Source organism: Hippocampus bargibanti, linkage group LG20, assembly GCF_051943395.1.
Source record: "Hippocampus bargibanti isolate YZ-2025 linkage group LG20, ASM5194339v1, whole genome shotgun sequence".
In the NCBI taxonomy this organism is placed as follows: domain Eukaryota; kingdom Metazoa; phylum Chordata; class Actinopteri; order Syngnathiformes; family Syngnathidae; genus Hippocampus; species Hippocampus bargibanti.
In genome coordinates this window covers 9,745,134-9,768,800 of record NC_142753.1, presented here as the reverse complement: position 1 = coordinate 9,768,800, position 23,667 = coordinate 9,745,134, and the positions used below count along the sequence as shown (strand labels likewise).

The 23,667-nt window shown below is 40.7% G+C and overlaps 1 protein-coding gene and 1 long non-coding RNA gene across 3 annotated transcripts in view; one reads left to right on the top strand and one right to left on the bottom strand.

Annotated features, from left to right (window-relative positions):
* Positions 1-23,667, bottom strand: part of LOC148883097 (poliovirus receptor homolog) — a 134,552-nt gene that overhangs the window by 61,932 nt on the left and 48,953 nt on the right. For both annotated transcript variants that reach the window (XM_089023709.1, XM_089023711.1), the window contains exons 2-3: positions 4,765-4,877; positions 1,661-1,904 (exon numbers count right to left, since the gene is read on the bottom strand). In XM_089023709.1, coding sequence (XP_088879835.1) covers positions 1,661-1,904; positions 4,765-4,877 — 357 coding nt within the window. The remainder of the gene's footprint in view (positions 1-1,660; positions 1,905-4,764; positions 4,878-23,667) is intronic.
* LOC148883098 (uncharacterized) lies at positions 409-21,143 on the top strand. The gene is made up of 4 exons (XR_016118657.1): positions 409-608; positions 1,436-1,703; positions 19,082-19,127; positions 20,099-21,143. It is a non-coding gene; the product is annotated as an uncharacterized LOC148883098 (long non-coding RNA).

Genomic DNA, 23,667 nt, shown 5'->3' with positions numbered 1-23,667 from the left:
GAGGACCACCGTTGCTGATAAGTTTAGAGAAGAAATAGTATTCCATTTGAACACTAAATGTCACCCCATTTCTCACTTCAACTTCTTTCAAAACAAAGAAATAAAAAGTGGACTTGAAACTGAAATAACAGCAGGAGTGAGGTTTCTGAATGGGTACATTCAAAGTCCTCACCCCTGTCGTGAATTTGGTTAAAATATTGTTTTACTTTTTGTGGTGTGAACTTTTTCCTCACATTAACCACGCACACACACACACATAAACACACACAGTGAGTAAAAAGTGTGTTTCCAAAAACCCAAAAACCAGCTCCAGTTCAAAGTGCCGCCCCTTAATGCGCCGGTTCTTTATCGTATGAGCGCAGACGTCGCTCGCCGCGGTTTTTTTTCCCTACCGTCGACCTCGCCGTGCTCGGCTGCTCTGCAAATGGCCGCTCATGTGGGAGGATGAAAAACACCAGCTGTCTCCGATTACACACAGCGGGCGTCCCCCCCCCACCCCCCTCTGCTCTGCGCCGCTAGCGGCGTCGCAAAATATCTTTCTGCTTTTAAGACGACGAGGCGCTCTCTGCGGTGACGCATCAAGATCCCTGAGGGATACATGCTAACAGGTGCACCTTCAACACTTTAGCATCTTGTCAGCAGTTGTCTTCCATACACTTATTTATCTCTTTATATATTTGTCTATTTGGGTATTTATGTATTATTTATATTTATTTAGTTGTGTATTTATTAATCTATTTATCCATCCATCCATTCATCCAGATATCTAGATGGTATTCATTCATTCATGCGAATCAAACGTCTGAAGATGGAGGACACTGATTCGCTGTGGTGACCCTTCGTTCGTTCATTCGTTCGTTCGTTCGTTCGATCGATCGATCGATCGATCGTTCGTTCCTTCGTTCGTTCGTTCGTTCGTTTCTTCCTTCGTTCGTTCGTTTGTTCCTTCCTTCGTTCGTTCGATCGATCGTTCGCTCGTTCGCTCGTTCGTTCGTTCGTTCGTTCGTTCGTTCGTTCGCTCGTTCGCCCGTTCGTTCTTTCGCTCGTTCATTGTTCGTTCGTTTGTTCATTCATTCATGTATCAATTTATGTGTTTTCCTTCTAATTTCATCATTAACACGCATCAACACGAAGTTTTCAGACCAAACAAAGTACCCAAAATGCATTGTGTGTCGCTTTCTCGGTCAGGGCTGTTCCTTCAGTGACGTCACGTCAGGAAGCGTCACCAACTCAAAAACAAGACTTCCTGAATATTGACCACGAGTCTTAAAACATAAAATATAGCTAGCTATATGCGGTGGAATCTTTGTAAAATACGCTCAGTAGAAGTCATTTGAAGTGATTTTACAAATTACGGACACAACTTGCCGAAGGCGTCGGTTGTCCTTTAAAATCTAATAGCGACATGATTGAATTTCTTGTCCCATTCTTTCAGACATCGCCATCGAAGCGGGAAAAGCTTTAAAGGGAATCGGCTTGAAATTGCTCGGCCGTGGACTTGGACGGGGGAACGACGGGGGAACGACGGGGGAACGACGGGGCACTCTTGGGCGACGAGTGCTGATAAGAAGACTGCTCGGGAGGCGTCCATCAAGACTGATGGAGTGCAACAGATTTTTCGCAGGGGGAACGACGGGGGTCGAAAAGAGAAATCACTCACCCAACATGACGAGAACGGTGGTCCCTTGCTCGTTGCCCGACGGGTAAGTGGCGTACTCGCAGGTGAAGCGTCCGGCGTCGGACATGCGTAGGTCGGAGATGCGGATGGACGGGTTCTCCAGGTTGTTATGTAGGAAGACCACCCGGTCCTTGAAGGACAAATTGGGGAAACTCTGGCCGTAGAAGGGATGGTACACGGCGATGTTGTCGCGCTGGCCTTCAATGGGCTCCCAGATCCATGACACCTGAACGTGAGTAAGGGCAATTGTAATTTGGGATATCGAGAGCTTTTCTGGTGAGACGACGACGACGACGACGGGCGCGCTTGATTTATTTTAATGGCCACGTTTGCCGCATGTAATTTTCAGCGGCGTTGAACTTTAAAAAGGCTCGGCGTCGTGAGCTGTTATTCATATTTTAAAGTGTATTGTGGCGCTCATTGATCTCCTTCTGCAATCATCTCCCCAGCTGTGGCAAAATGTCACCGTCAATTATAGCGGCGTGAAGTCAAAGGTTTCAAAGAATGCGCGACTCACTCTGGAGGGGTCGGCCGATAGATGTTATCAATTAATTGGGAGTTCATCAGCCAGGTTGAATTATTTCTTTGTCGGAATTGTTTTTTTTTCAGCGGCGTATGAACAAGAGGGCGGGGAACAAAAGCCGTTTTTTTTTCCTATTCATGCGTTTTTGAAACATGTATATGTACATGTATATGTATACGTATTATTATACGTATTATAATACATATATAAGAGAGAGACAGAGAGAGAAAGAGAGAGAGAAAGAGAGAATATACATATTGAGAGAATATATATATATACAGTAAAGTCTCGTTATATCGATATCGGATATATCGATAGTCCCGGTTATATCGATACTATTTCTATGCACGCACGGAGAAAATTACATGCAAACAGGGTCGGATATATCGATAGTCCCGGTTATATCGATACTATTTTTATGCACGCACGGAGAAAATTACATGCAAACAGGGTCGGATATATCGATAGTCCCGGTTATATCGATATTTTTTCGGACTCCCATGAATATCGATATAACGAGACTTTACTGTATATAATTACTATTATTATTATTATTATTATAATTGTCACTATCATCATTATTATTGTTATTATCATTGTATTATCATTATCATCATCATTATTATCATTATCATTATTATTAGTAGTAGTAGAGGTAGTAGTAGTAGTAGTAGTAGTAGTAACAGTAGTAATAGTAGTAGTATTAGTAGTAGTATTATTGTCATTATTATCATTATCATCATTATTAGTAGTAGTAGAGGTAGTAGTAGTAGTAGTAGTAGTAGTAGTAACAGTAGTAATAGTAGTAGTATTAGTAGTAGTATTATTGTCATTATTATCATTATCATCATTATTATCATCATGATTATTATTATTATTATTATTACTATTGTTGGCATTATCATTATTATTATTGTCATTATCATTATTATCATTGTCATTATAATAATTAGTATAGTAGTAGTATTATTATTGTCATTATTGTTATTGTCATTATCATTATCATTATTATTATTATTATTATACCTTTATCTCTAAGCGCCTTTCAAAACTCTCAAGGACACTATTATTATTGTTAATTAGTTTTTTTTTAAATATTTTTACAATGATTTAACAATCATCGCCGTCTAGCCACGAGAGACGACACCTCCAATTAGTCCGCTGCGGAGAAGCGGGCGCCAATGGCAACACGCTTCGGCGTGGACAAATTGAATATTGATCGCAAAAGGCGTGCAGGGCGAGCAAAATGCTGGCTCGTTTGCTTCTTCAAACGTCTTGCGGAGCGCGTGAGAGTTGGCGGAATGCCCAAACAAACACCGATGAGCGACAAGTGTTTGCGTTTGAGCCAAAGCGCCAAGTGGAGGTGGAAGCCAATAGAATTGTCCAATTGATGGCAGATTAAACTTCTGGGACGACTAAAGACTTGACGTTGGAATCGAAAATGTCTATTTTTTTGGTGGGAACTACAGTGATACCTCGGCTTACGAACTTTTTGGTTCACGAACGTTAAATTGATGAAAATTTTACCTTGGCATACAAACTATTTTTCGGGATACACACGGAGCTGCCACAACGCGTGACGTGTCGTTTGCGAACGAGACCGTTCTCCTAACGAGAAAATGGCAGCCGCCTTGTTTTGGTCCTCTATTCCCCGCCCCCAGTCGTCGATTAAATCCACGTGATTGGTCAAGAACGCAGCACTGAGGGGAGGTGGTTTAAACGTTAAAGAGACAGGCAGACGACAGTGAGAGAGTTTCAACTTTGATAGTTCAAAGACAGAGTGTAGACTGCAAGGTTAAAATATCCCATCAATCAGGCTCCACAAACAACCCGCACAAGCCATCAGTACACTTGATGCAAAAAGCTATCAACCCAGCTAAACAGAACACAATTGATGAGGAACTAGGTAAAATTATCGCAGAGAAAGCACCTACAAGGATCATTCCTCAAGATGGTAAAAGAAGAAAGTTACTTTCCTCATCAAGTGTTTAATGGTGATGAAACCGGCCACTCCATTCCATCAAGCCATCAACGACCACCACAAAGGTAAATAAAACGACTTTATTGTACAGAACATTTATTTTTTTAATTATAATACCATATCACATTTATTATACATAAAATAAGGCATATTTTGTGTAGTTTTAAGGCTCAGAAGATAAAGTAGAAAATAATGTTTTATGGGGACATGGGAACGGATTATTCCCATTTTAATGGTTTCCTATGTGAAATCAATTTTTGGGATACACACTTTTCACCTGACACACTCTTGTCTGGGAACCAATTAAGTTCCTAAGCCAAGGTATCACTGTACGTCTGGTTATTGCAGACCAACTGTCAAAATGACTCTTCCAATAACGTAGGTGTGCATTAGGAGCTTTCCCACCACTTTAAAGGTTTGCGTATTAAGATCTAGTGAATAAAATGGAGGAGATTCGTAATGGATTCCACTCACTCAATGTCCTCCACACGTAAAAGATAACTTGACGCCTAATTTGTCTTTCGTGTTAAAAGCTTGTCTGAAGTCTCTGATTGCCCACCTGACAGATAAAGACTGACTGACCTGGGTGAGTTTGGTTTTGCCTCCCCCGTCGATGAACTGGCAGCGCAGGTCCACCGACTCGTTGGGGTACGCCTCCAACTCCTCTTCCACGCGCACCTTCTGAGCGCCGACGCCTGGACACAAAAAAAAAACAATAAAAACAATATTAGATTAGATTAGATTATCTTTGATTAGTCTCACACTGGAGAAATGTACATTTCACAGCAGCAAAGTGATGAGAGGAAGAGGAAAGGAAAGGAAGAAGTAGAAAAACAGTAAAGGAGCTACTGTAAAGGCAGCCACTCTCACGGCACCATCTTCAAGTCAAAACAACAACAAAATCAACCACAAATAATGTGACACGAGTGAGAGAGACAGGAGAGAGACAAAGTTAGAGAGAGACCTTATCTTACAAACTTTTCATCTTACAAACTTCAAATTTCTGATAATTAAACCTTATAATAAGCACTATTTTCATAATACACACCCACCACGGCTGTCGGAGTGATCTTCGGCGGAAGCACACGACCGAACAGCACCAGAGGTTAAGTTACCAACAGTCCCTATGGAAGGTGACTCTCCTTCCATAAGCCATCAACGACCATCAAAAAGGTCAATAAAACTTTATTTTACAGCACAGTTTATTTCTTTTATTACAGTCCTCATGTAATACGCCTCTCCTTCCAAACAGCAATTCCGTTTGACCTTCGACCTCCAACGCCATTCCATCAAGCCATAAATGACCATCACAAATGCAAATAAAGTGACTTTATGATACAATGCAGTGTGTTTCTTTCATTACAATACAATAGCACATTTATTATACATAGAATAAGGTATGTTGTGTGTAGTTTTAAAGCTTATTTAGTTGAAAAGTATATTTTATGGAAACCCGGGAACGGATTATTCACATTTTAATGGTTTCCTATGGGAATTTTTTTTTTGAGATACACACTTTTCGCCTTTCACACTCTGTCTGGGAACCAATTAAGTTCGTAAGTTGAGTTCTCACTGTACAAGTGTGTGTGTGTGTGTGTGTGTGTGTGTGTGTGTGTGTGTGTGTGTGTGTGTGTGTGTGTGTGTGTGTGTGTGTGTGTGTGTGTGTGTGTGTGTGTGTGTGTGTGTGCGCTTCATGACAATATGATGCATATTAGATCGTCATTGAAGCACTGAAGTTTGCCCATGGCCTGAGGGCGATAACAGCCTTGTCAAAGCAGTGATCCACTAATACTGTACGACGCAAATGCACCAGCGCACACTCAGTGGGGGGTGGGTGGGGGGGGGGGGGGCTGAAAAATGGCTGTCTGACAAATGAAAATAAACAAAAGCTCCGCTGTCAACCGACAGCGGAGCTGGATTATTTTACTCACTTTTCACTTCCATACTTTTGTGGGTGTTTTTTTTTTTGTTTTGTTTTGTTTTGTTTTTTTTTTTGGGGGGGGGGGTGTCGTCATTGTCGTCGTGCCTGCATTCTCTTTCGGCTTTAGATGGATTAATTTGCTTCAGTTCGCCGCGTCGCACGAGCGCTCATAAATAACTCGGAATGCGAGCTATTATCGCTACGTGAAGGCAAATGCCATTTTTTTTGGTTGAGAGCTTTGTGGTGCACTTGACGGCGTCGAGGTTCGAAGTTGAATGTCAAGGTCATTGCAAGGTCAAACCTTTTCAACTCATTCATATTTTTTGTATTGTAAAGTGTCCTTGGGTGATTTGAAAGGCGCTTCTAAATTACATGTATTATTACTATTACTATTACTATTACCACTATTACTATGGCTATTACTATGACTATTACTACTACTATTACTACTACTACTATTACCACGACTATTACTACGACTACTATTACTACTCTTACCACTATTACAATTACTATGACGATTACTATTACTACAATTACTACTATCACTACTATAATGATTACTATTACTATTGCTATTACTATTACAATTACTATTATTATTACTAAGATTATTACTATTACTACAAATAAATACTAATTGTAGTAATAGTAATCGTCATAGTAATCGTAATAGTGGTAAGAGTAGTAATAGTAGTCGTAGTAGTAGTATTAATAGTCATAGTAATAGTGGTAATAGTAATAGTAGTAATAGTCATAGTAATAGTGGTAATAGTAATAGTAATATTATTATTATTAATTATTACTATTATTACTTTTACTATTATTACTATTATTACTATTACTATTATTACTATTACTACTTTTACTACTTTTACTACTATTACTATTATTAGTAGTAGGAGTTATTATTATTATTATTATTATTATTATTATTCACTGCCAGATTTTGTACAAATACGTGTCCACTCCAGTGCCAGGGTTTTTGTCATTTTCACTCAAATTCCCGGAACCACAGAATATTGAGTTTTAGGACGACATAAACATTCAATGCAGCATATGAAACCTTAGACTCTCTTATTTCATCAGAAAAAAAAAAGAGTTAATTCCTAAGTTATATGGGTCTGGAGTTATCTGAGGTTGAAATGGGGGCAGATGTACAAAAGGTAAATGCTGCCCCCTCATAGGGGGGTGGGACATTGCCAGAGGTCTGACATATATACAACATAAACATTCAATACAGCATCTTCTCCGAATCTGAAGCCATTATTTTGATTCTCGTGCAAGGCAAGACGTCCTGGCGTGACGTCACGAACAAGGGGGCGGGACCTTCTGAAACTCGCCATCTCCGAGGTCATTTTCAAGTAGTTTTGGGACACTTGAACTCATTTTTATTGGTGTTTTGCATTTGACTAAAAATATCAGCCTGTGTGTTTTGGGTATTTTAGATGCTACAAAACGTTTTTCTGATGTCAGTTAGGAAACAGAAAAATGGTGTCGGTTGTTGTCCTTTAAATTATGTCGCCACTTGTTGTCACACAAAAAGGAAGTGGATCCAACAAAAATGCTTTCAAGAACGTAATCATCCATCACACTTGTCTTTCAAAGCCTTCCTCTTATTCCGCGGCGACACACTGAGATTAGTATACATTAACTTGGCTCTCAGGGGAGTCAAAGGAATGCGAGTCGGGTGCCAGGCTAAACGAGCACCCGCTGCTGCCACCCCCCCTCGAGCGACGGGGGGGAGATGAATCACGCATAATTGACATTTAGAAGCTGGTGGCATTTGATCGTTTAACCTCCTGCACGTCAAGAGCGTGCTGAGGGGATGGTGAGGGAGTTTCCACCCCCCCCCCCCCCCTAAGCCCACCCACTGCCCTCACCTCCTTGAAAAGCTAAGTGGAAGGTCTTGTTGATTGTTTGGGTTGCGTATTAGCCTGCAGCTAGCTTGTTTAGTGTTGATTTCGCGGGGGGTGGAGGGGTTGGGCGGGATTTGCCTGTCGCAAGCATGTTTATTGTGGATTTCATTTAGGATGTCCTAAGTGCGCAAGTGCTCTCAGGACCCGTGTTTCATTATTATTATTATTATTATTATTATTATCGTCATTATAAAAATATCGCAAAATATGTATTTTGTTTCTTCTTCTTATTATTATGTTTTAACATATACAGTAAAGTCTCGTTATATCGATATCGGATATATCGATAGTCCCGGTTATATCGATACTATTTCTATGCACGCACGGAGAAAATTACATGCAAACAGGGTCGGATATATCGATAGTCCCGGTTATATCGATATTTTTTCGGACTCCCTTGAATATCGATATAACGAGACTTTACTGCATTTTTATTATTAGGAAAAAAACACAAAATCAGTATTTTGTTGATTATGATTGTGATTATGATGATGATGATTATTATTATTATTATTATGAAAAAATACTAAAATATATTATTATTATTATTACAGTAAAGTATCGTTATATCGATATCGGTTATATCGATAGTACTGCTTATTACGATACTATTTCTATGAACGCAAGGAGAAAATTACATGCGCGCAGGATCGGATATATCGATAGTCCTGTTATATCGATAGTCCTGTTATATCGATATTTTTTGCGACTCCCGAGAATATCCATATAACGAGACTTTACTGTATTAAAACATATATATTATTATTAAAACATATATTTTATTATTAAAACATATTTTTATTATGAAAAAAATCTGTATGTTTATTTTGTTTATTATTATTATTATTATTATGAAACACACTAAATATATTATTATGAAAAATAGCAAAATCAGTATTTTGTTATTATTATGATTATTAGGATTGTTATTATGATGATGATTATTATTATTATTATTATTATTTATTGATTTTTATATAATCATAATTAGAACAAATATTCTGATCTGCTTGAGAATAAGGTTTAAGGTTAAAAATAAGGAGACTAAGGCTTGTTTACTGGAGCTAAAACCGGCTCCATTTTGTTTTTCTATTGTTTTGTTTGCCCACCAATCATTAGCTAATTGAATAATGACTGTATTAGCGGAGTCGAAACACAAGATGGATGCTAAGTGTTTTTTCCTTGGCGGAAAGAGCCATTCCCCTTTCAGACACAAACAATCTGTTTTAACATCGGCATTAAGGTGGCGGGCGGTTACTCGCTCGGCGGCCACTTTCCAATTGCTCCCCGAGCCTTTTGCGCTCTTTCCCTCGCCATTTACGTGTTTATCCGTGAATGAAAGCGAGGAGTGGATCAGCACCGCCCGCAGTGGTTCAGGTTGAATGTGTGATAACTCCTCTTGGTAATTGCTCGTCCATCAGCTTTTATGGTAAGCGGCGGGCAGTGTGGAGGAGAGCTTGGTCAGCCTCTCAAGCGTGAATGCAGCGTGTTTCTATGAGTGACAGATTGGGCGACGACGCTAATTAGGACTTTTAGCAGAGGATGTTACAGCTAAATATTGATGAAGTGAAATGACAAAAAAAAAAAAAAAAAACAACGTACGGAGTGGAAGTTTGTTCAAAACTAAAAACTGATTTAAATAAAAGCCTAGATAGCATTGAGTGTCTGCAGCGGGCCTTTAAAGGACAACCGACGTCACTTTTTTGTTTCTTAACTGACATCAGAAAAATATTTTATAGCATCTAAACACGCATTATGATATTTTTATTCAAATGCAAAACACCAATAAAAATGACTTAAAGTGTCCAAAAACGACTTCAAAATGAAACCGGAAATGGCCAGTTTCAGATTGTCCCGCCCCCTTGTTCGTGACGTCACGCCAGGACGTCTTGCATTTCTGGGGAATCAAAACAATGGCTTCAGATTCTTAGAATATGCTTTCTTGTTACATATCCAGTTATGAATATGATTCAAATAGTTCTGAAGAGGAAAGCATACATGTTTGCAATCGATTAAAGAATTTATTCCGTGCCATTTTGAGGCAACATTGGGGAGAAACTGATCACCAGAAAAGAGGCAGAAAATGGCGACCTCCTGTGGCCACCTCCGTTTCCACAGGCTGATAAATTCTTTATATGGAGCTTGGACACCCTCTTCTGGCGGCTTTTGGGTGCAACACAAAGTTTTCAGACCAAACAATACAGCAAAATACATTGACGTGATGGAAGGACTGCTACAATGTGTCTTTTTTTCGGTCAGGGGTGTTCCTTTAGTGACGTCACGTCAGGAATAGTCAGCAACTCGAAAACAAGACTTCTTGAATATTCAGCGCGAGTCTTAAAACGTAAAATATAGCAATATGCGGTGAAATCTTTGTAAAATACGCTCGGTAGAAGTCATTTAAAGTGATTTTACAAATTCTGGACACAACTTGTCCTTTAAAGCTTCAATTTACAGTAGAATGGGAAAACAGATCCTCCGCCCACTCAGCGAGCGACACTTCCCAAAAATGAAATTTCACGGGGCCTCTATATGGGAAAAAGAAACAGGATTACAGATGATTGACAGAGCGTAATCGGAGCTGTTTAGCTAGCAGCAGGACGCTAATAAACCGGCGTCATCTGAGGGACAAACGTTCATCAGCGACGGTGGAAATGAATGCCAAAAAAAAAACCACATCAAATGTTCTGAACCAATCAAGCGTTGATGTTGATTGAAAAAAAAAAAGCAAAACGCCTTCACAGCAATGACGACGTAATTAGACTCCATTGTTGATTTAAGCCCCCCAGACCCCCTCTCTAACCCTCTCATCTGCGTCATCTTCCAATGCTCACAATCGAGGTTCTTCGCAACGAGCAGGTGACTTTCATTTGGGAGCAATCCGGCGTTTAAAAGCAATTGGGGAAAGTTCTCGCCAAGACTCGGGAAGGACGGGATCATACATAATGGATGAGATTTGGCGCGCCAGACGCTTCCGAATGAAATGAGGACTCATCAGCGGCGATAAAGCGCCTTGTCGAACGCTTCTCCGACGACTTTGTAGCGCAAGGCAAATGTAAATGACGACGGGCATCATGAAGCTGGATCCCATCGCCGCCATCCTGATTTGCAAATTGCACCCTTTGCTAATTTTTCTTAAAAAAAAAAATAATCAAAAATTATTTGGATGTACGTCTGTGTAAGCTGTCAGTCGTATAGGAGTGGTCCATCGATGAAAAGGTTTCTTCAGCCGTCATCTGTACTTCTTTGTACTTTCAAAAAAAGTACAGATGACGGCTGAAGAAACCTTTTCATCTATTTTGCAGCTCTCCAAGTACGTTTGTGTTAATTCCGTGAAGGTGTAAAGTGGCAGCAATTTTACCTTGGCATACAAACTTTTTTTCAGGATCCACACGGAACGCCACAATGAGTAATAATAATCCATTTCATTTCTAAGCGCCTTTCAAAACTCAAGGACACTTTACAGTCACAAGATATTTTTTCTGCGGGTGAGCAATGAGTGATGTGTCATTCGCGAACGAGCCCGCTGTCCTCACGACAAAATGGCAGCCGACTGTTTTTGTCCTCTATTCCCCGCCCCCAGTTTTCGGTTAAATTCATGTGATTGGTCAAGAACACAGCAGTGAGGGGGTGAGGGTTACAGACAGGCAGACGACAGAGAGAGAATGAGCAAATGGATAGAAAACAGTGAAATTTGGACTAGTTTCAACTTTGATACTTCAAAGGCAGAGTGTAGAATGCAAGGTTAAAATATCCCATCAATCAGGCTTCACAAATAACCCACACAAGCCATCTGTACACTTGATGCAAAAAGCTATCAACCCAGCTAAACAGAACCCAATTGATGAGGAACTAGATAAAATTATCACCTACAAGGGATCATTCCGCAAGATGATGAAAGAAGAAGGTTACGTTCCTCATCAAGTGTTTAATGCTGATGAAAGCGGCCACTCCATTCCATCAAGCCATCAACGACCATCACAAACGTAAATAAAACAACTTTATCATACAGTACTGTTTATTTCTTACATTATACCATAGCACATTTATTATACATAAAGTACGGTATATTTTGTGTAAATAAGGTATATTTTGTGTAGGCTTAGAAAATTAGAAAGTAGAAAATTACATTTTATGGGGATCTGGGAACGGATTATTCTCATTTTGATGGTTCCCTATGGGAAATTAATTTTTGGGATACACACTTTTTGCACTCTGTCTGGGAACCAATTAAGTTCGTAAGCCAAGGTATCACTGAAGCTAGCTTTTGGCCGGGACGTGATGGCTAGCTAGCGTAAAGTGCTAACAGCGACATAGGATGATTAAAACCACGCAGGTCGATTAAATAATGCATAATTCGTTTCTATTCAACTATTCAATCAATGAGATAATCATTTGATCCTAGAAAATATTATAAAAAAATAAAAAAAAAAAAAGCTCCTGCCCACAAATTTGAACAAAGCGTTTTCCCCCAAAATGGCCTTCGATTGAAGTGTAATTGTAATCAGCCAGACACCTGCAGCAGCGATTCATCTTGAAACGTGCTGACATTTTGGGGCGCTGCGCCGCGTGACACAAAATGCAATGCGGTCATCTGTATTCAGACTTTCACGCCGCTTTCGTGGTGATAGATGGCCGTGAATGGCGGGTCCCTATTTACGGCCCCCGTGTTCAGGCGAAAGCCAATTCGCCGCATAACAAAAAAAAAAAAACGGAGTCATCGCGGCCATTAGCGGTGAAACATATCGACCTCTCCCTTGACAAATGTTTTACAAGATCTTTTATTCAGTGATTTTCTTTGATTCCATTCTGCTCCTGTCAGGTTTCCTGTTTAAAAAAAAAATGAACCCACAGTTGTGATGTGTCATTTGCGAACGAACCGGCTCTTAAAGCCGGATCACTGAGCCGGTTCCTAACAAAGAGCCGGAAATGGGAGCCGACTTTTTTTGTCTTCTATTTCCCGCCCTCGGTCTTCGGTTAAATCCGCATATGATTGGTCGATATCCGTTGTAGAGGAGGGAGAGGAGAATTACAGACACACGCAGCAGTGAGGAGAAGGGGGGGTGAGGGGGGGTTAGGGTAGACGCGTGGACAAATGTTCTCACATTATGCTGTTAGCTATCTGTTGGCTATCTAGCTAGCTAGCTGGCTATATATTAGCTATCTATCTGGCTATCTATTAGCTATCTGTTGGCTATCTAGCCAGCTAGCTGGCTATCTATTAGCTATCTGTTGGCTTGCTAGCTATCTAGCTAAATATTTATAAGCTATCTAGCTATCCAGCTGGGTAGCTTGCTATCTATTTGCTATATTGCTGGGTGGCTGGCTGGCTAGCTATCTAGCTTGGTAGCTCGCTATCTATTAGCTATCTTGCTGGGTCGCTGGCTATCTAGCTGGGTAGCTGGCTATCGAGCTGGCTAGCTAGCTATGTATTAGATAAATAGCTAGCTCTCTGTCTATTTGAGTACTTCCGGGTTGAGTGAACGCTGGCTGCCGCTGCTCACAAGGGGACAGGACTTTCTGAATCTCCCCAGTTCCGAGCTCATTTTGTGGCCGTTTTAGGCCACTTTTAAGTCATTTTTATTGATGTTTTTCATTTGACTAAAACTATCAGCCTGCGTGTTTTTGGGTATTTTAGATGCTAAAAACGTTTTTCTGATGTCAGTTAGGAAACAAAAAAAAAATGGTGTCGGTTGTCCTTTCAGAAAGAACCCCCTCCCCAGTGGCGACAAGGAGGAAAAGAACAGCACGTCCAAAAGCCCATCTGCCACGTTTCAACCGCCGCGAGCTCGGAATGGAAGCGAGACGCCACACCAGCGCGTACGAAGCAAACTGTCGCTCTTCCTACCACTTTCAAGCGCAACCCGGCGTGTCTCATTTCTCACATATTTGTCCGCCACAAAGACTCGCGCGGTGAAATGACTTCCTTCCTTTCATGTGCGAGGGATCCGAGTGATTTCCCCCCACCCCACCCCCACTCGCCCTGGGGGGGGACTAGGGCTTCCACGGATCCATTCGCCTGGTCTGGATCAAAGGCCGCGGGTGGAAGTCATCACACGGATTTATTCAAGGGATGACCGAATGGTGATGTGAGGATTGTGAGTTCGGAAATTAAATCGAGGGCGAGAATTTAAAATGCGGTAGGGCGGACATTTCGCTTTCTTTGAAGTGAATAGCGACCAGTGTGGTCATCGCAAGTTCATAAATTCACGGGTGTTAAAGTCAAGGCCATACCAATCGAGACCATCTCAATTGTCTACGAATAGTAGGCGTGGGGGGGGGGGACACCCTGAACTGGTTGCCAGCCAATCGCAGAGCACACAGAGATAAAATAATCTTGTGTAGGTTCGGGTTGATAGCATCTTTGGATGTTTTGTTAAGAGCAAAAGAGCATTAAAAAATAATTAATTCAAAATTAAACTAAAAATTAAATTACAAAATTACAAATTACATTAAAATTTACATTTAAAATTACATTAAAATTTACATTATGAATTAAATTAAATATTAAATTAAAATTTACATTAAAAATTAAATTAAAAATTTAATTAAAAATGAAATGTAAAATTAAAATTACAAATTACATTAAAAATTAAATTACAAATTAAATTGAAATTTACATTTACAATTACCTTAAAAATTACATTTAAAACCACATTAAAAGGTAAATTAAAAATGAAATTACAAATTAAATTAAAATGTACATTAAAAATAAAATTAAACATTGAATTAAAATTGAAATTAAAATGACATTAAAAATCAAATGTAAAATTAAAATTAATAGTAAAATTAGAAAATAAAAATTAAAAAGTAAAAAATAAAACTGTCAATTAAATTAAAAATGTAATTAAAATAATTAAGTAAATAAATAAAATACATAAAATACAATAAATTACATTAAAATAAAATAAAATAAAACACAACAATGCAAAGGGCTATCTTTGAATATGTGGGGAATATTTATAGCTAATATTTACATGCCGCCATTCGAGGGAACCAGAGATACTTCACAATAACTGAAGCACACAATTAGAATGATGAGTGTGCTCTGAGCGCCCGCGTTAGCAGAGGAACTCTAAAACAACAACAACAAAAAAACAAAGGGGGAAATATCCATTTATCACCAAATAAAAAAAACACACAATCAAAAGGCTAATAGAAAACTAGTAATTGCTATTTTTATGGCTAGCCAGGCACTCCCGTGTTTCCCATTTAACAATTCTGCTATTTTCATCCGACTTTTGGTAGAAGAAGCGAGAAACTCTGGGCAGCCAGACAATTCCGCCTCGGGCTGGTCGTGGACCCTCAAAGGCGACCACAATGAAACTGACGTGCCTGCCGTAAAATTCTGATTGACAAACGCTCTGGCGTGTCGAGTTTTTCAAAGAGCCCACCCGTCCATCACGCAAGCCGTCGTCGTCCGTATTTTGACAAGGTCCGCCTCTCCGATCGAGTGGCTTCCATTCAGAGACACCTCACACAAAAGCAACCGTCTAACACTAAAATGAAGGCTTCATCATTTTGTTCCATGCAAATTAAACAGCTGGCTCGTGTGAGAACTGCTTAGTCAGGTGATCATCCAATGACTGACTCATATGGAGACAAGCGAGAGGGGATGAGGGGGAGAGGATTTATCACAACCAGTTTAGCAGTCAAAACAAAAGGGAAGTAGTGGTAAAAATAACGAAAGCTAATCCAAATTCAGAATGTGCGGTTTTTTTATTGTTTGAAAACAGGGGTGCCCAACCTTTATTTTGACTGAAAATCAATTTTCTCAAGCAACCCGCTTTGACTTTCATCCTAGAGTCTCCTTCAGTTCAACTTTGGCTGACAACTGTGTATTTATTTGCTAAATTTCTAAATTTCCACATTTCCAAATTTCCAAATTCCAAAATTCAAAAAAATTCCAAAATTGGCAAATAAGCAAATTCCTAAATTCGCAAATAAGCAAATTCCTAAATTCGCAAATTCCTCAATTCGCAAATTCCTAAATTCACAAATTCATAAATTCGCAAATTCCTCAATTCACAAATTCCTAAATTAGCAAATTCGCAAATTCCTACATTCGCTAATTCCGAAATTCGCAAATTTGCAAATTGTAAATGTTTAATTTTTTTATCATTAATTTTTAATTGTTAATTTTTAATCATTAATGATTAATCGTTAATCATTAATTGTTAATTTTTAATTAATTGTTAAAATTGTCATTTTAATTTCAATGTGTATTTGTATTTTTATTTTAAATTACATTAAAAATGTAATTCACATTTTTTTTAATGTTTTTAATTTATATTTATTTATTTATTGCTCAGTCATACAGGGATGATCCATCGAGGAAAAGGTTTCTTCAGCCGACAGCTGTACTTCTTTGAAGGTGTCAGATGTTTCGCTCCTCATCCGAAGAGCTACCTCAGCGAAACTAAAGTTGTGCTGGTAACTCTGGCCCTCTATGTATCCCTAATGGAGAGGTCAATTTTCTAAGGTTGGGGCGGGGGGGCAATGGACCACTTCCTGAAGCCAATCTGATTACTTCTATTGTTCCACCCCCGGCTCTGATTTCACCTCATTAGCCAATTTGATTACCTCCCCACTCTGATTACCCAATATATTTCTATCCCTGGCTCTAGATTCACCTCCTTAGGCAATCACCTTACCACAAATGTCCTATCCCTGGCACTGGTTTACCTCCTTAGCATGACTTCGCCAACATGGTATCGGTTTAAGACGTTTGGCTGAGTGTCGCCAAGGGTGGACCCATGCTAGCTGCTAGCAAGATCGGTGTCATGCTTATTTTTGCCAGTTGTGTTTAAAGACAATTTCCTGGCCTACGTGCTAGCTCATGTGGCGTTCCACTTGCCGATATTTTAAATGAGAGGACATGCTGACATTTCTCCACCAAATGTTATCTCACGCGATGGGAAAATTAGCCACCAAGGGGCTATTTAGCCTCCATGCCGATGAACAAGTGTTTCCGATGCAAAGCGGTCGTTCAGCAGCCACACGGGAACCCGTTTTGAGATCACCCCGCCGGGACACACAAAGCGGAGATATAAAACTGAGAGAATCCCGGCCCTAAAATTTGGAAGCGAAGAAGCATTTTGGATGCAAGGTGAAAATATCTCCACAGACATTGAAACAGATTTATTTGAGAAACGATTCCTAATCAAGGCAGGCTGGGCGAGTTAAATGAATGTGGCGGCCCAACGGCGACCGATTTGCGGGGGAGGACTCGGCTCGTTTGCCTGGTAGAAAGACGAGGAGGAGGGGGGTCTGTCTGTTAACGAGTATTCGCCGACCGGCCCCTTCGCCCGCTTACTCCACCGCGCCGTTTCTCTGTGTTAGTTGTAAGATGCCCAAGGGGCCGATAAGCTGATTAGCACTCTCAAGATCAACAACGCGAGGCCGGCGCGTTGTTGACAGATGTGACACATCGGGCAGCGGAGGCCATCTTGATCGTGACATTAGAATGTCAACTTGTTTTTCCCTAACAATTGAAATTTATCAAACACACATAGCATCAAGGCTTAAAGGACAACCGACGTCACTTTTTTTGTTTTTTTAACTGATACCAGAAAAACGTTTTATAGCATCTAAAATACCCAAAACATGCAGTATGATATTTTTAGTTAAAGGCAAAACACCAATAAAAATGACTGTAAGTGTCCAAAAACTACTTCAAATTGAACCCGGAAGTGGCCAGTTTCAACAGGTCCCGCCCCCTTGTTCGTGATGTCACGCCAGGACGTCTTGCATTGCTTGTGAATCAAAACAATAGCTTCACATTCGGAGAATATGCTTTCTTGTTACACATCCAGTTATGAATATGATTCAGATAGTTCTGAAGAGGAAAGCATAAATGTTTGCAATCGATTAAAGAAGTCCTTCCGTCTCATTTTGAGGCGTCTGGACTCCAATGTAGCGTTCCCAGAAAATGCACAAGATGGCGCACAAGCTCCGTCGGAAATGGGCTGATTTGTCTGCTGGGAATTTGTGTCAACTAGTATCAAATAGTAGTCTTGGTGCAACAAACAACGATTCACCATCACGTTATCTGTGTGTTTGAAAAAGCTGGCTATCTATTGGCTATATAGATATCTAGCTAGTTAGCTGGCTATCTATTAGCGATATAGCTACCTAGTTAGTTAGCTGAGTATCTATTAGCTATCCGGCTGGTTAGCTGACCATCTCTTAGCTATATAGCTAGTTAGCTGACTATCCATGAGCTATCTGGCTGGTTAGCTGACTATCTATTAGCAATATAGCTCTCTAGCTAGTTAGCTGGCTAGAAAATTATGTTTTATGAATTACTCTTTGTGTCATTGTGTTGTCATATTATTTGTTATTTTATTATTTATTTATTTATTTATTTTTTTAAACTTTGTTACTTCCGGGTTGAGTGAACACTGGCATGTGTGGCTACTGCTGCACACCCACAGAAAAACTTATCCTGCGACTGTAAGGTGACCTTGAGAGTTTTGAAAGTCGCTTAGAAATGAAATGTATTATTATTATCATTGATGCTAATTCGAGTTACCGTTAAGCTAGCCGCATCTTTCTTTTAGTAATTGTCGTAAACATAAACATTCTCTTGGTTTTATGTTTAGTTTGACCGCAAACATCAACTTAAAGCCATGTTTTATGATAATAATTGACTATTTTCCCAACTATTGCCAATTATAAATCACATTTAATCGAAATCCCTGCTGCTATAAACAGCGCTAGCGAGCTCGCAAGCTAATCAAAGGCACAACAGAGACCGGGCAGGTTTTAATTATCCAAATAAATAACAGAAATGTCTCAAGAAACGGTCAAGGTTTGGAGGAAGGAATCGAGCGAGGGAAGCTGGTCAGAACACGATGTACTCGGATGTTGGCGTGAAATTACCCGGGACAATTTAATTTGATACTACCGACTCCTGTTTGTCATTTCCAAGAACTCAATTTTGTCTTTTGGCGCTAGTGTGTGTGTGTGTGTGTGTGTGTGTGTAAATCTGTGCCCAACTCGCCATTGGGCACCAACGGGTGGCGTGTGACCTCTCACAATTCTATTATCTCTGCAGGTATTGAGATCACATCCAGCTGCATCCACTCGCCCGCTAGTGCTGGGTATGTGTGTGTGTGGGGGTGTGTGTGCGCTCACGTGTGTTTGCTCTCTGGCCGTCCTTGCTGCGGAGCTTCCCGCCTCTTGCGTAAATCACATGGCTCCAAAAATCTCTTCACTGGCTTTATACGAGTCCAAGAGTGAGAGCTCTACCGTTGATCTACCGAAGCTGTAAAATGCGCTTGGGTAAAGGTATAGCGTCAGACATTTTTTTTTTTTGGTTTCCCTAGGAGGATTTCAAATCCCTTTAACACAGATCGATAAGTCCATTAGCTTTATGCTATCATATAACAGTGATACCTTGGCTTACGAACTTAATTGGTTCCCAGACAGAGTGTGTAAGGTGAAAAGTGTGTATCCCAAACATTAATTTGCCATAGGAAACCATTCAAATGAACTGAAATGTAACTCAAATAGATAGAAAGCTAGCTAGCCAGCTAATAGCAAGCCAGCTAGATATCATGCCAGCTAGTTATTAGCTGGCTATCTTCGCTCAACCTGGAAGTAACTCAAATTGATAGAAATGTAGCTAGCTACCCTTTCTTCTTCTTCCTAAGTCTAAGTTATCTGTATCGTGCGAATAAACTATACATTTGACCAATCATACAAAAAAAAAGAAGATTAGAAGTCAGAAATAGGAGAAGATGGGGTAGCGCTGGGCTAACCCATGACGTCAGGGTAAAATGTACACGATTCTCGGAATGACACATTACAACAATGCATGCTTATGTGCATTTTGTCATATTATTTTCTTGGTTGAGTCTTATTTTTGATTGCTATTTGTATTTTATTTACAATAAAGTCTCGTTATATCGATATATTGATAGTCCCGGTTATATCGATACTATTTCTATGCACGCACGGAGAAAATTACATGCAAACAGGGCCGGATATATCGATAGTCCCGGTTATATCGATATTTTTTCGGACTCCCTTGAATATCGATATAACGAGACTTTACTGTATTTATTTTTAGCTTATTTGGTTCAGCCCGTTGGAATGGTTCGCCCCAAATCAACCGGCCATTGCTAAGTATGCAGCGCACATACAGGGTAGCCTGTGTCTGCATTTGGCAGCAACAAGGAGAGCCTGCAGCTGTTTTGGGTCTTTTGCTCCCCACATCCATGCGACAGACGCTCGGCACGATGATCTCTTCACGTCTGATGACTGCCCTCACCCCCCCTCAAAGAAAACGTCAGCGCCTCGGCTTCTTCCTTATCTCGCCCGTCCGTCCTTGTCATCTGCTGCCCGTCTTTGTCACCGCCTCCGTCCCACTTCCTCACAGTACCAACCGCCCCCTCACCTCGCCTCCCGCGGACCATCTGATGCCCTTTCCCCAGTGACTTTATAGAGAGCAGTGGGTGCCTGCGCGCAAAAGCTTCATAACAAACAAAATAAATAAAATAACATTATAAAAACAACCTCGTAAACCTCACTGTTAACTGTTGAATTTCGCTCCAGGCGTCAGTGAAGTGCTGACATGTTCAAAAAACAGTAGAAATGAAAAGAACAACGCTGACACCTGCCCCACTTAGAAGTCTTCTCATCCTAAATGAAAACACGAAATGTGTTTAGACGTTTTAAGAATGAGTCTAAGAATAATACTATCGACCTACTTTGGGGTTCCCATGTTGGGTGATTGATTATAAATAGCCGGATATCGTCCAGTGGATGATAATAATAATACTGTACCTCCGGTTACTGTTAATCTTTCACCTAATTCTGCTTTCAAGTTGTATTTTCTGGAATAAAATGTATTTTTAGACAGTGTCCAATTCGGTTTGGAACCTTCTGGATGTTCAGACATTTCAGTGTTGAATTTGCTATTGATCTGAGCAATAAAAATATCAATTTACTCACTGGTCAACTTGTTGAAAGGTTAAAAAACAAATAACGATATGTCACGTCATCTTTTTGACAGATGTCAATCATTTGATGTATGACAGTGAAGAAGATATCTGTATTCCATCCATCCATCCAGCCTAATCTATTCATCCCTCCAGCCATCCGGCCTAACCTATCCATCCACCCTAACCCATCGATCCATCCACCCTAAACCACCCATCATCCATCCATCGACCCATCCATCCAGCCTAACCCATGCATCCATCCACCCTAACCCATCCATCCACGCTAACCCATCTATCCACCCTATCGCATCTATCCACCCATCCAACCTAATCTATTCATCCATCTATTCACCCTAACCCATTCCTCCATCCACCCTAACCCATCGATTCATCCACGCTAAACCACCCATCATCCATCCATCCATCCATCAACCCATCCATCTATCCACCCATCCAGCCTAACCCATGCATCCATCCACCCTAACCAATCCATCCTACATAATCCATTCATCCATCCATTCACCCAAACCCATTCATCCATCCGTCTATCCTAACCCATCCATCCAACAACTATAACCCATCCTTCCATCCATCCATCCACCCTAACCAATCCATCCATCCACCCTAAACCACCCATCATCCATCCATCGACCCATCCATCCAGCCTAACCCATGCATCCATCCACCCTAACCCATCCATCCACGCTAACCCATCTATCCACCCTATCGCATCTATCCACCCATCCAACCTAATCTATTCATCCATCTATTCACCCTAACCCATTCCTCCATCCACCCTAACCCATCGATTCATCCACGCTAAACCACCCATCATCCATCCATCCATCCATCAACCCATCCATCTATCCACCCATCCAGCCTAACCCATGCATCCATCCACCCTAACCAATCCATCCTACATAATCCATTCATCCATCCATTCACCCAAACCCATTCATCCATCCGTCTATCCTAACCCATCCATCCAACAACTATAACCCATCCTTCCATCCATCCATCCACCCTAACCAATCCATCCATCCACCCTAAACCACCCATCATCCATCCATCGACCCATCCATCCAGCCTAACCCATGCATCCATCCACCCTAACCCATCCATCCACGCTAACCCATCTATCCACCCTATCGCATCTATCCACCCATCCAACCTAATCTATTCATCCATCTATTCACCCTAACCCATTCCTCCATCCACCCTAACCCATCGATTCATCCACGCTAAACCACCCATCATCCATCCATCCATCCATCAACCCATCCATCTATCCACCCATCCAGCCTAACCCATGCATCCATCCACCCTAACCAATCCATCCTACATAATCCATTCATCCATCCATTCACCCAAACCCATTCATCCATCCGTCTATCCTAACCCATCCATCCAACAACTATAACCCATCCTTCCATCCATCCATCCACCCTAACCAATCCATCCATCCTACCCAACCCATTCATCCATCCATTCAGCCTAACCCATTCATCCATCCATCCCTATCCATCCATCCGACCACCATAACCAATCCATCCATCCATCCTCCCTAACCCATTCATCCATCCACTCTAACCAATCCATCCATCTACTTCATCCTCAAAAGGCTGGAGACTACCTCAGCTGTCTTCAGGTAGTAGGCGAGGGACACCCTGAACCGGTTGGCAGCGAATCAATCGTCACTGAAACTATTTTCGCCTTTTTTTCTCCAAACTTTAAATCACACTACGTTTTTTTTAAACGCTTTATTTCGTTGTAGCAAGATTAAATGTGACTATTTTGTGGTGAAAACATCCCAGTGTAATTTGAGGAGAAAAACTGTTTGACCCTTGTTACACGCTTTTCATTGCGCAGTCATTATTCTGCTCGACGTCCGTCGGTCTCGGGTACAATTTACGGCCGTTTTAGTCGCTCTGCGCCTCTTGTGGTCATTGTAGCCCCCCTCTTCTCCTCTCCCAACCCCTCACGCCATTTATTATCTCTGTCTTTATGCCACTTCATTCCTGTCATTTGTCTGCTTGCAGGCCTGTCATGCATCAGCGTGTGTATATGTGTGTGTCACAGTGATTGGTTGCTCGCCTAAGCTATACCAGCGAGGCATACTGAGAAAATTAAAAAGAGATTTGACGGGTTTTGTGTGACAGATGGAAGTGTGTGTCGCTTTGGTGGAAAAAAAAAAAAATGTATGATTTGCCGCTGTGTCAGCCAGGGTGGAGCGTAGTCATGGCGACATATGTTAGCGATGCACTCGTGCGTCAGCATGGCCCATTAATCCTTTTCATAAGTTAATTTGAGTTTATCCGTGATGTTTTTTTGTATTTGTTTACCTCCAAACATGGATCATAATTGTTGACAATGTGACAAAGCCGGCGATTAGGCAGTATTGTGGCGCGACAGTATCACATTGCTTGTCTTTATTTCAGTTTTCTGGATTTTGGGGGTGTGGCTTAAATGGAGCGCAGTGACATCCTGACAGGCGTCGCTCCTTTAAGAACTTTAGCATGTTAGCGCTTTGTTACAGCTTCAGCTGTTGTTAAAGCGCTATGTAAATCAATATGTATTGTAGTGTATTTTGTACAGCCGCCCCCATTTCAAGCTCAGATAACTCCAGAACCATATGACTTAGGAATTAATGATTCTTTTCTGATGAAAGAAGAGAGTCTGAGTCTGAAAATGATAA